Source organism: Teleopsis dalmanni, unplaced genomic scaffold (assembly GCF_002237135.1).
Source record: "Teleopsis dalmanni isolate 2A unplaced genomic scaffold, ASM223713v2 unscaffolded_contig_0288, whole genome shotgun sequence".
Lineage (NCBI taxonomy): Eukaryota > Metazoa > Arthropoda > Insecta > Diptera > Diopsidae > Teleopsis > Teleopsis dalmanni.
Window position 1 is genome coordinate 1 of NW_024031670.1, and position 13,435 is coordinate 13,435.

General features: G+C 32.3%; 2 protein-coding genes across 2 annotated transcripts; both read left to right on the forward strand.

The window, feature by feature from the left end:
* The first annotated feature begins 204 nt into the window (after positions 1–204).
* On the forward strand, positions 205–882 carry LOC119663316. The gene has a single exon (XM_038072934.1). The coding sequence runs from the start codon at positions 205–207 to the stop codon at positions 880–882; it is 678 nt and encodes a 225-aa protein (XP_037928862.1).
* Positions 883–892: 10 nt separating this feature from the next.
* LOC119663317 lies at positions 893–3,358 on the forward strand. Its single transcript, XM_038072936.1, has 3 exons — positions 893–1,422; positions 1,489–2,063; positions 2,178–3,358. Exons 1-3 carry the CDS (start codon positions 893–895, stop codon positions 3,356–3,358), a joined length of 2,286 nt encoding a protein of 761 aa, XP_037928864.1.
* The last annotated feature ends 10,077 nt before the right edge of the window (positions 3,359–13,435 follow it).

Consider the following 13,435-nt stretch of genomic DNA (forward strand, 5'->3'; position numbering starts at 1 on the left):
ACAAATCGAACAACTTCAACGAGAAGTGACCAGACTGACGAAAATGGTCTCGAAATTATCAACCGAACACCGCTCAAGAACAAATCAACGTTCACGTTCAACATCCAGAAACCGGCAATGTCATGATGATAGTGAAGAAAAGACCAGTACAAATTGTTGGTATCATAGAACATATGGGTCAAATGCAAAAAATTGCAAGCAGCCATGCACATATGGCACAAAAAACTAAAACCGACTTCGTCTACGGCGGCAGAGGAAGTTGTAAACGAAACATCTACAAGACTGTTCGTCTATGACAATAAGACAAAAAAATCATTCCTAATAGACACGGGTGCAGATGTTTCACTTATTGCCGCCAAACAAAAAAATTCAAATACAAACAATAAGAACGAAAGAATACTCTACGCAGCAAATGGTTCTATGATCAAAACATTTGGAGAAATAGAGATAACTCTAGCTCTTGGCTTACGAAGAAATTTCACATGGCCATTTATTATCGCAGATGTAAACACTTCAATCATCGGTGCAGATTTTTTAAATCATTTCGGATTAATAGTAGACATAAAAATGAAACGATTGATCGACACATCAACAAAGATTTTCTCAGCCGCAAGCGAACGTAAGGTAAATGCGCAAAAAATATCAACTGTGAACACATCTTGCAAAATTGCAGATCTACTAAAAGAATACATCGACATCACTAAACCAACACCGACAAATCGCCAGGTGACAAAAGTCACTCACCACATATTAACAAAAGGTCCACCAATATGTGAGAGACCACGTAGGTTACCTCCAGACAAGCTAGCAGCAGCAAAAAGAAGAATTCCAAAACTTAGTCACAGCCGGAATATGCCGTCCATCAAGCAGCAATTGGGCTAGCCCCTTACATATGGTAAAAATACCAGACGGTAGTTGGAGACCTTGCGGAGATTACCGTCGCTTAAATGCAATCACCATCCCAGATCGTTACCCAGTTCCTCACATACATGATTTTGCACACATGTTATATAACCAAAAAGTTTTTTCAACCATCGACCTGATTAAGGCATATCACCAGATACCAGTTGAACCGGGAGATATTCCAAAAACGGCGATCATAACTCCATTTGGATTATTTGAATTTACTAACATGACATTCGGACTTTGCAATGCAGGTCAAACATTTCAACGCTTCATTCACGAAGTATTACGAGATCTCGAATTCGCCTTTGCCTATATTGACGACGTCATTATTGCATCAGCAAACGAGGAAGAGCACAGGCAACACTTGCAACAAGTATTCGAACGATTCAGAAAACATGGTTTAATAATAAACGTATCAAAATGCGTTTTTGCTCAAAACACAGTAAAATTTCTTGGTTATCTCATCAGTGAAAAGGGCATTCAACCTCTACCAGATCGAGTGAAGAGCATCAGCGAGTACCCGCTTCCAACAAAAACAAAAGAATTAAGAAGATTTCTAGCATTACTTAACTTTTATCGCAGGTTCGTACCAAACGCTGTAGATTCTCAAACTGCACTTCAACAAATGATAAAAGGAAACAAGAAGAACGACAACACACCGTTATGCTGGACCGAAGTGAACAAAACAATCTTCCAAAAATGTAAAGATGAACTAACAAACTCGACACTACTTGTTCATCCGTCAAAAACTGCTACGCTTGCATTACAAGTAGACGCCTCGGATAAAGCTCTCGGCGCAGTTCTTCATCAAGTGACAGACAGCACGTTCCAACCACTCGGTTTTTTCTCTAAACGATTAACAGATACACAAAAACGATACAGCACATACGATCGTGAGTTGTTAGCCGCATATCAGGGCATAAAACATTTTCGACATATGTTAGAAGGTCGTGAATTCGTATTAATAACTGACCACAAGCCACTCACGTTCGCATTCCAGCAAAAGTCCGACAAGGCTTCACCACGTCAAGTCCGACAGCTTGATTATATAGGTCAATTTACAACGAATATCGTTCATGTCAGCGGAAAAGACAACATCCCAGCAGATTTTCTCTCGCGGATAGATAGTATTAGCATCCCAAAAATCGACTACGATTGTATAATTGGATTACAACGATGTTGCCCACAACTACAAGATATCAAAAACAACAATTCCATCGAAATCAAACTTTTATCTTTACCAACAATATCAGATAAAATTTATTGCGAAGTTTCAACTGGGCGAATTCGTCCTTACATTCCCCAGAAATACCGGCTACATATCTTTAAAGCTACGCATGGGTTGTCTCATCCCAGCATTCGGGGCACAACAAAAATGATAGCTGAAAAATTTTTCTGGCCTTCTATAAATGCTGATATCAGAAACTGGACCCGACAATGTATCCCATGCCAACGTTCTAAAGTGCAACGTCACAACCGTTCACCTATTTGTCAATATGAACTCGCTGAACACAGATTCGAACATATAAACATAGATATCGTCGGCCCGCTACCACCATCAAACAACTGCACATATATATTAACCATCATCGACCGTTTCAGCCGATGGCCAGAAGCAATTCCGATCCCAGATCAAACAGCGGAAACCATCGCAAACGCACTGATTACTCAATGGATCGCACGTTTTGGCGTACCCTTACGTATCACAACAGACCAAGGAAGACAATTTGAATCTTCATTGTTCAACCAACTAGCTGAAGTTATCGGTTGCAAACACTTACGAACTACGAGTTACCATCCTCAAAGTAACGGAATGGTGGAACGATTTCACCGCACATTAAAAGCAGCCTTAATGTGCCACCAAACAACTTCTTGGACAGAAGTTTTACCAATAGTATTGTTAGGTCTACGCACGACTTTTAAACCAGACATTGGAGCTTCTGCTGCTGAAATGCTATATGGCCAAACTCTACGTTTACCGGGCGAAATAGTAAGCAACCCTAGCCACAGAAATATAAATCAACACGATTTCATAACCAAGCTAAGAGAACAAATGCAGAGCGTCAAGGCAACGTTGGTATCGCATCATATAGACCGAGGCTACCACATCCAACCGGCTCTAAGCTCAGCCACGCATGTATTTATACGAAATGACAAGGTAAAACCACCATTGACGCAACCTTACGATGGTCCTTACCAAATACTAGAGCGAAATGACAAGACGTTTAGAATACTGATCGAAAACAAAGAACAAACAGTTAGCATAGATCGTCTTAAAGCTGCTTTCATATGTCCCGATACAGACATTGACATCCACAACAAATCAATGGTATACCACACTCCAAACAACGTTAATGGCGACCAATCTGTGCGACCAAATACAACAGCTAACCTGACAAAATCAGGACGCAACGTTCGCTTTCCAACCAAATTCAGTGACTCCATCACTTAGGGGGGAGTACTGTGGCAGCACCAAAAAATATAAATAAAAGAACTGTCAACAAGGCACAAAGGAGACAACAATAGCCGCAGTTCCCGCCAGTAGTAGTTTGGAAAAAGACAAAGCAGCACGTGAATAAAACGAAAAAACACAAATTTTAACTTTAAGAATATTTTATAATAAATAATTATAAGAAATAAATAAACTTATCCATTACCAATACGGAGTGTTAAATTCGAAATAAAACCCAACATAACAAACCACTACATATAAAACAATATATGTAAATATGTAACAGATTTATATCAACAGTTGTTTTCATTATAACTATATGTTTACAAATACATATGAGGACTTGAATTATTTTCAAAATAATTTATAATTATGTAATATAAATTACAAACATATTTTTATATTACATTATTTTGTTATACATTTAAATGTTATTTAATAATAATTTAATTTAATTAATTTCTTAATTTAAAATATTTTTTTTCCTCTAAAACACAAGCAAAACAATTTCGGTAATTATTTTTCTAATTACAATAATTTTTCATATATTAATACCAATAATTTATAATTATGTAATATAAATTACAAACATATTTTTATATTACATTATTTTGTTATACATTTAAATGTTATTTAATAATAATTTAATTTAATTAATTTCTTAATTTAAAATATTTTTTTTCCTCTAAAACACAAGCAAAACAATTTCGGTAATTAATTTTCTAATTACAATAATTTTTCATATATTAATACCAATCACAATAAATTGTTATTTAGAGATTTTTTAAAGCGGTTATTGGCTATAAATTATTACTTCTCGGTTATATATAATATAACCGAATACAATATATTCATGCTGAAATGATTTAGTTTATAAATTTCATAAATGTATATTCTTTACTGCATTACCAAATCATATAAAAGATGCAGATAAAAGGCATGTTAATGACTCTTAGTTTTGATGAAGTTACTATGAATTCGCAAAATTACAGAAGAATTTTAAAAATACTGAAATTCGTTGTCCAGTAAAACATACACAAAAGTTGGATTTTAATTATAAAGAAATCAATTTAGCTTCAAGAATAATAACTTAAGGAAACTACATTAATAGGCCCATTTACACTATCATAAACTTTTCCAATAGATGAGAGGGAGAAGAGAGTGTAATGTTGGTTCATGAATTTCAAGCAACGAAATTTCGAGTGAAAAGTGCGTAATTTTTTATAATATATGTAATATATTTTTTTTATATCTAATTTAATATTAGAAGATTTAATTGTAAATGTAACATAACCTGTAAATATTAATTTAAGTCTTCAAGGCGAAAGACAAGTGGAGCAAACTGGATAGAGAGGAACTAATTTCAATTTACCGAAATTATCCCCTTTTATACAATATAAAACATAGAGACTATATAAAACTTTCTAAAAAAAAAGAGGCTGCGCTGAACAAAATAGTAAATAGTAAATAAATAGTAAATAAAAATGGAAAAATATTCTACAAATATCTTTCGAAAGTCATCCTGTCTTCAAATATTTTCAAATGCATTTTCATTGTTTTTCAGTGATTTCATTTCTATTGAGTCATATGCACTAATTGTACAATGTACCATGTACTTTTTTCAATGAGAAGGTTGTGTGAGACGCAGCAACAAAGCACAATTGTAGTATATTTTTCAAAATTTTCAATAATATTCCAAAAGCTCGTTCCACACATTACCTAGTTCTACTTAGACGTACATTATGGTCAACAATTTTAGGGTCAATTAATTATTTAGAATATGGCGTCAAAAGATATTTAATTAGATAAAATGCATTATCCACAACCATAAAGTATGGCACAATCTTATTATCACCAATATTTTTTTCTTTTGGAAACAATTTATCCCCGTTCTCAATAACTTTATTTAAATGGCAACATCTAAATATACAACCATCACTAATTCGACCACTTCGACCAACATTGACAAAGACAAATTTACCGTTTGCATCTACCATTGCCATAGAAACCTTTGTTACCAATTCTTCATAGTTTTGTCCAGTTGCAAAAAACTCAGCTTTACCGCTAATCGTTGTTCAACTGACAATCATTTTCTTAAGTGGGTATACTGCCGCAATATTTCTGGTTCATCAGTTCTTCAAAGCGATTTTTATCCATTACACTATCACGTTCATGATAGTGTAAATAGGCCGAATCAGACGATTGTGTTTGTTTTTGTATTCATTTCTAAATGTTTTAAGCAGGATTTTGTGCACTATTTTAAACAATTTATTCTTTTAATTAGAAAGATTTGAAGATTTTTGGGCCTTACCAATTTAGCAGTTTGGTCTCTGTGTATCGCCTATTGGCAATACCCGAACACAGTGGTGTCTAGTCACTGAAAATTTTTTGTTCCAAACATTAAATTTAGTCCTACAAATTACTTAATTGATGGAATAACTTACCCACGTACAATTATGTAAATAAAAGAAAATAAATTGAAATTGATAAATAAAAAATAGAAATAAATTTGTATATGTTGATATATAAATAGTCAAATACATATGAACATTTATAAATAAATAAATAGGCATATGAATAAGCATGCCCATATATATATACAATTAAACTAGCGGACCCGACAGAGTTCGCTCTGTCAAACAGGTTTGGAATGTGACAGTTTTTTGTTCCTATCTATTTTATAGTCGGGGCAAAAAAATCTACTGAACAGAGCAGTCACCCTGGTGTGTGGGGTTCGCTTTCTTTACATTTTAATTTTTTATATAAATCCAAACATCAATAATAAATTTTGTAATAGAAAGTAACACAACATAAACAAAATAAATTTACAAAATCTATAATATAATGTAACACAACATAAACAAAACGAATAATACAAATAGACAACATGAGCACAAAATATATAAAATTAATATCAAATAACCTAATATAGGATTAACAAAATATCAAATAACCAAATATAAGATTGACAAATAACATAAGAACTATAAGTAATAAATAACATAAGAAACTATGAGTAATAAATAATATGAATTACCTAGTAGCATGAGAACATATAAATATACAAATTGTAATCACTTCACGCCAACGTAAATTAACTAAAGCATATATAGAATCAAACTAAAACCTATATAAAATGTTAACATAAACCTACCAAACACATATAAATTATAATTAATAATCAATACCATAAATAAATAAATAAATAAATAAATAAATAAATAAATAAATAATTAAATAAATAAATAAATAAATAAATAAATAAATAAATAAATAAATAAATAAATAAATAAATAAATAAATAAAATATAAAATAAATAAATAAATAAATAAAATCTTAGTGTAACAATCTTCTAACAACACCCGTTGTTAGTCAGCTACACCCATCACAAATGTATGCCGAAATGTATCGTCAGCCAATACATGGAAATGCATCAGATACACCCAAACACACACAAATGATAACGTAATGTAATGTAAAGGGAAAATATATAAATAATTAAATAATGAATGAATAAATAAATGAATAAATAATTAAATAAATAAATAGACTCTTAGTGCAACGATCTAACAACATCCGTTGCTTAGTCAGTTACACCTATCACAAATGTGTGCCAAAATGTATCATCAGCCAATACATGGAAATGCATCAGATACACCCAAAACATACATAAATGATAACGTAATGTAAATAAATAATAATTATGTAGAGTGAAAATATATAAATGGATAATTGAATAATAATGATTATATAGAGTGAAAACATATAAATGAATAATTGGATAATAAATAAATAGTGAGCTGAATAGATAACAATTAAAACCTAAATAAGATAAACTGAATAATGAATGAAGAAATAAAATAAATTAACTGAATATATGGATACATAAAGCAAACCGTAAAATGTAAAAATATGTTAGATTGGTCCAAAAAAGTTTTATATATTGTGTGAAACCCTATGCAACACCAACTGGTGTTAGAATCCGTCATCCGTCCACTATAGTTTCCACTGACGCGTTTCGTCTGGGAACTACCCAGACTCATCAGAGTGGTATGAAAATATGGTATTTTCGTCATATGTGTTGATGTTAATGTTAACTAATTATAGCGTGAATACTTACGTATAAATACGTAAATAGAAGATAATGAAAATATGAAATTAAAATATTGAGAAACGACCATTAATCTTGTCAAATAATTTTTATATTATGGAATAAAATAAGATTGAAATAAAAAGAGAAGATTGAGTAAATTAGTATGCTTGAATAAACCATAGAAAATTTGTCAATATATGTTATGGGAGATATATAGACAGACGCACAAACACTCATTGAAATATATGTATATACATACCTACATGCTTATGCACGTACGCAAATTCGTATATGTACATGTATATACCTTCATATGTGTACAAAAACTTCAAGAGAGACATCAAGAAAACCGTTGCTTTTGATATTCCACCATTATTGGGTTAAAATCAATATTCCATTGTTACCATCTCCTCCAGGCTGAAAATATCTAGATGTATGTATGTTGTCATTTTTGCGTATTCTGTTATCTCTGTTCCAACTTATATTATTGCAGAATTCATGTTGCATGGTCATATCGTGTTCATTTCCCGTTTTGTACCATGAAAGCCAGTCTTTCATTAAAAATGTAAATTGCGCATTTGCTGGTTTCCAACCATAACAAAAGCAATTAGCATACTACTCGCAAAATTACTTATTTCAAAAATCTTGTATTAACGCACAGAAAAATAGAAAATCATATACTTTTTTAGGAAGACCCGCGCCAACGGATAGAATACATATATACATATACAAGGACATAGATTACATCTAGAGAAATCGCATCCACATACACATTGGCTTTCGAGACGCTGTAAGTTACTTCCAAGTGCCCTACATTATATAGACCACATCAATATATGTAATGTAAGTATAATCACTTTTTCACCTATATAAATATTCCACGTATAAAATTAATATCAAAACCGCTTTATTCAGCATCCGCACCTGTGTTTAGAATTGGCATATGCAAAAAGGTTGTTGCTTCCAAATTTTAAGTCTCTTGCTAGAGGTATGGTCACACCCTCGGCATGATCTCACGCTCTCCCTTTTGTGCTAAGATCTCTTTTGTTAAGATCTCTATTTTTAAGATCTCTTTTTTTAACATGTATACTTCTCTATTAGTGTTCAGATGGTTAAACCAAATGAAAAATGTGTGTGCGAGTATATTTTGTTTGCGATGACCTAGTTATGGTAATGTCTAAAATGTGCGTGTGTGAGAGCTCATGTGGGAGTTGCCGTTATTTAAGTATTACCTCATGTATTTTTTCGCATTGTATGTGCAGTTCCATGAATATTACTTCATGTAATGTTTAGCTTGTTGTTCCTTTTTTTATACCATTATAAATTGAGAATTTGTTGCTTTCAAATTATGAATTTGAAGAATTACATTTCCAGTTGCTGGTTTGATTGATGTTATTGCTTATTGCTATTGCTTATTGCTGTTATATTATATTATTTAATTAATGTTATTAAATATTGCTTAGTATCCATAGTTAATTTTGTCATGGATATTGTTGCATAATGTTAAACGAAGAGAATGTCCGAAATGAAACATCCTGGAGTCGAAACCTCAGCAGGTCTTTCTTCATTATTTCTTATTTGTGACATGAGTAATATTGTGTGTCATAGCTCATTGAAAATTTGAATCGTTGATCTCACAGAATTTCAAATTTATTTAAATTAAATATATTTAAATTAAATATATTTAATGTGTTAGAAATCAGTATTAAATTAAGTCATATTGAATTAATTCAATTCAAGTTGGAACAAATTATAATTATTTTTCTATTTTCAGGTTTCACTATTTATAGGCTATTCATCAGTCAACACTTTGCGCTCTTGTGAGTACGATGATTTGTATTATTATATACCATCATTATTGCTAATATATCTGTATTTTCTCTTACAGGAACTGTACTATCAACTTTGGCTCTACGTTTGGGATTCAGCAATTAAAACGGATAACATTTTATAATTTACCATATAATTTTTATATATTTATTTGTATTTGTTGTTTACATTCCCACTCTATTTTCCTTTTGTTCTAGCTGTTAATTTCTCCATTTTAAACTTTTCACCCTTTGTTTGTTCCTATATTGGTTCACCTTTTTAATCCTTACTGTCTGTATTTCCTTAATTTAGTCATTATGAAAAGAAACTGTTTCTCATCTGGCTCGAATAAGAAGCCTCGCGATTAATTAATGCCCACTGATTCAACTCGCGATCCTTCAACTGATTTGACTCACGAGTCTCCTTCATTTCTCCCTCGGCCTACCTCAGGTTTAGTTCATTATTTGTCCGTGCCTCCTTCCGTGGGGTTATATACAGGTAGTATACCCATACTTGAGCAATTCCGCCTAATATATCCTGAAGTAGTGTTTGGTGGTTTTATGAATTTAAGTGGTTTGTCAGTTCCTCATGAAGCGCAAATACTTTTAAGCTTCGGTCCTAATTATTCTCCTCCTGCCCTTCCTGACATTTCTTCCTATATGGTGGGTTTGGAACGGTATTATGATGGTTATGTTGAACATGGTTCAGGCCGATAAAAGTAAGACAACCATATTGATGTCTCGTTCTGATTATATTTCGAAGATGGATACTTGGCTCTCCTCCTATATGTCTTCCGGTGCTTGTGTCAAGTTTACTGGTAATAAAGATATATTGTTGAGACGCTTGCTTGCCTTGTATAGAAGAGTGGTTTTACCTCTGCGTCATTTGTATGCCTTGAATCCTTCCATTTATCCCTCCATCATACACAAAGATTTACTTGTTAAATTACAGGACCCACCTCAGATTTCTTATTTGTATGGTTGCATAAAGACCCACAAACCAGATTTTCCCATTTGTCCAATTTGTAGCCCTATTAATTGGTACATTGGCCCTTTGCATAAACTATGCACCTATTTTTTAACAGAAATTTTGGGAGATAGGTTATCTTCTCATAATCTCAAAAATATGGATGATTTGACCGGTCATCTCTTAGATCTAAGCCCTATTCCTGATTATGTATTTGTGACCTTGGACATAAAAGAAATGTACCCTAAGACTCCTTTGGTGCCTTTATGGCAGGCTTTAGAGAATTTAATGTCCTTTGACTGGTTTCAGGTTCGTTGCCCTATAAGTATTGATCTGTTAAAGAAATTGTTAGATTATATTTTACATCAGGCCAATTATTTTTCTTTCAATTCCATTTGGTACCAGCAACTTGAGGGGTTGCCTCAAGGTGGCTCTGCTTCTGGTCTGTTGGTCACATTGTTTCTTGATTCCAGGTTGGAAATATATTACAACCTTATTTTTTCGGCTCACCATGTTAGGGCTTGGTGGAAATTTGTTGATGATGTGTTGGTTTATATGCCTAAAACTTATGTGTTGGATTTTGTATCTGCTTTTTCTCATTGGACAGGTTTTGAGGTGACTCATGAAAATGAGTCTATAAATGATAGTTGTTCAAGTTGTCCGACCATATCCTTTCTGGATTATAATATATCCCGTACACCTACTCAATTCCTAATATCACTGTATTTAAAACCTACTTCATCTCATCGTATAGTCCATTATACTACATATGGTAGTAAAAACTCAAAACGAACTGCCTTATTGTATCATTTGCGTAGAGTGTTGTTCCGTAGTAGTGATGTTTTTCTGTCACGTGATATGAGCTTCTGTATACAAATGATTAAAAACAATGGTTACCCTCATAGTTATGTAATGTCAGAGTTGTCCGATTTGGTAAGGGGTTATGTCCATCGAGCTTCTTGTAATAGGCAACCTTATACTGCACGCCGACATTCTATATTGTCTCATTTTTTATTGTCTTCCAAAAATGTTCCATTTCCTAGGTTGTTATCTAGACAATCTATGCCTCGCTTTTATTTACGTAGTATTGTGTATAGTTGCGAAGAAATTTCGTCTTTAATACAGAGCGCTTTTGGCACTTATGGGGTACCTACATTCTCAAAACCCGAAACTTTGTTCACTAAATTGAGTATGTCTTTGCGGGACATTCATCCTACTTCAAAATTATCAAATAAACATAGAATATTGTTAACCTCTTGTACTGCATGTGGTCTTGGTTTTTTATGTACTGGGAAGGGGAATGTAAAACAAATATTAATTAATATTAAGGAGGATCCTGATTCCCCTATTAATAAGCATTTTTCCGTTTCAGGTCATTCCAACTTATCATCCTGTTTGGAATTGCCCTATACGAAACAGATCACTCAGGATATACAAATATCTATCTATAAGCAGATCTGTACCTCTATGGGGGTACATTTGGATGACTCGTACAACTATAATACCATTTCTCGCTTTTTGGCCCTTGGATTGGACAGTTATCTATCTAGGATTCCTACAAATTTACCTCTTCCCAAGGGATTATAGATGTTCCTCAATATCATTCTATCTTATTTAATTGTTTTTTAAAAATTATTTTATGTGTAAGTTTATGAATAAACTGTTTGTTCTATTAATAGTATAATTTAATTTGTTAGTTTTCTTTGATGAGGAACAATTATGCTATCAATCCTTAGATTTAGTGTATGTTGCTATTGGTTATATGGTGTTTTATCTTCTTGTGTCAGGTTATGGGATATTCTGTTCTTTGTTAGCTAAACCACTGGTATTCAAATGTTGGATCCAAAAAGGTTTTCTATCTATCTTATAGTTATTATTGCTAAGTTATTGTTAAATTATTTTTATCAGCTTTGGTGATTTCATGCCTTGGACAAATTGCTCATCCTTTACTGTGATACTTCAACATGAATACATGGACCTATGCATTCTCAAATGTATATTATGAAATTGGTTAGTAATTTTCTTTTTCCTTTTTCAAACTTCTCAAAATCTCAAAAATTTCTATGTTATTTTGAATACTTATCCCCCAGCATACACACCTACCCGGATGTACCGATCTCAGTCTGTATGCATACATAATACTTAAAACTTGGCAGTTTTGTATACGTATAGACATAGGCATACATACTTAATAATTATTTATAATACATGTAAGACATAATTCGAAATATTTCCGATGAATATATACCATGTGGTATATGTATGTATAGGTTGCACGAAACGCCTGTTACCGACGTTTCCCTAGGCCTTGTTTTTTGCTACCCCCTATCAACGTTACTGGCCAATACCGATCCTCATTGCTGCCATCTCAGCGATCTGGTATAGCACTCTAATACCTAATATTATTGCATATAATTAACAATCATGTAATTCTTTTTGTTTTAGGTGCTTGCATTGTCACCTTTACATTCATTTAAACTTCTCATGACTTCACGAGATTGACCCAGGAATCCACCCAATCCCTTCTCATCATGACAAGCCTAAACAAACGTCTTCAGGTAACAGTATTTCATTGTTACCTGGTTGCAATCGACTTGCGTTTTGTAAATACTTAGTCTAACAGCAGTTAACTTTGGATGGGTTTTTAAAATTGTTTTATTATCATCTTTAAATTGTTTTTACATTATTCCATTTTTATTGAGAATACATAAATTTAGTTTTAACATTTATTAATTTAGGATTTTCCCTGTAAAAATTCTCTTTGTCCAAAACACCAAATCATCATCTATTGGGCCTGTGTACTCTATTTGTACAACTATTTATAAAATTGATCTACTAAATCTTACTTGAACAGACTTATTACCATTTTACGCATTTGAAAACTCTTTCTTTACATTTTAATTTTTTATATAAATCCAAACATCAATAATAAATTTTGTAATAGAAAGTAACACAACATAAACAAAATAAATTTACAAAATCTATAATATAATGTAACACAACATAAACAAAACGAATAATACAAATAGACAACATGAGCACAAAATATATAAAATTAATATCAAATAACCTAATATAGGATTAACAAAATATCAAATAACCAAATATAAGATTGACAAATAACATAAGAAACTATGAGTAATAAATAATATGAATTACCTAGTAGCATGAGAACATATAAATATACAAATTGTAATCACTTCACGCC

Excerpts from the sequence above, each read along its gene's own strand:
- LOC119663316 (XM_038072934.1), top strand. The coding sequence starts at position 205 with ATGCACATATGGCACAAAAAACTAAAACCGACTTCGTCTACGGCGGCA.
- LOC119663317 (XM_038072936.1), top strand. The coding sequence starts at position 893 with ATGGTAAAAATACCAGACGGTAGTTGGAGACCTTGCGGAGATTACCGT. Across the intron at positions 1,423-1,488 it reads CGAGTGAAGAGCATCAGCGA|GTTCGTACCAAACGCTGTAG; the intron begins GTACCCGCTTCC and ends CTTTTATCGCAG. Across the intron at positions 2,064-2,177 it reads CCCAAAAATCGACTACGATT|TTTCAACTGGGCGAATTCGT; the intron begins GTATAATTGGAT and ends TTTATTGCGAAG.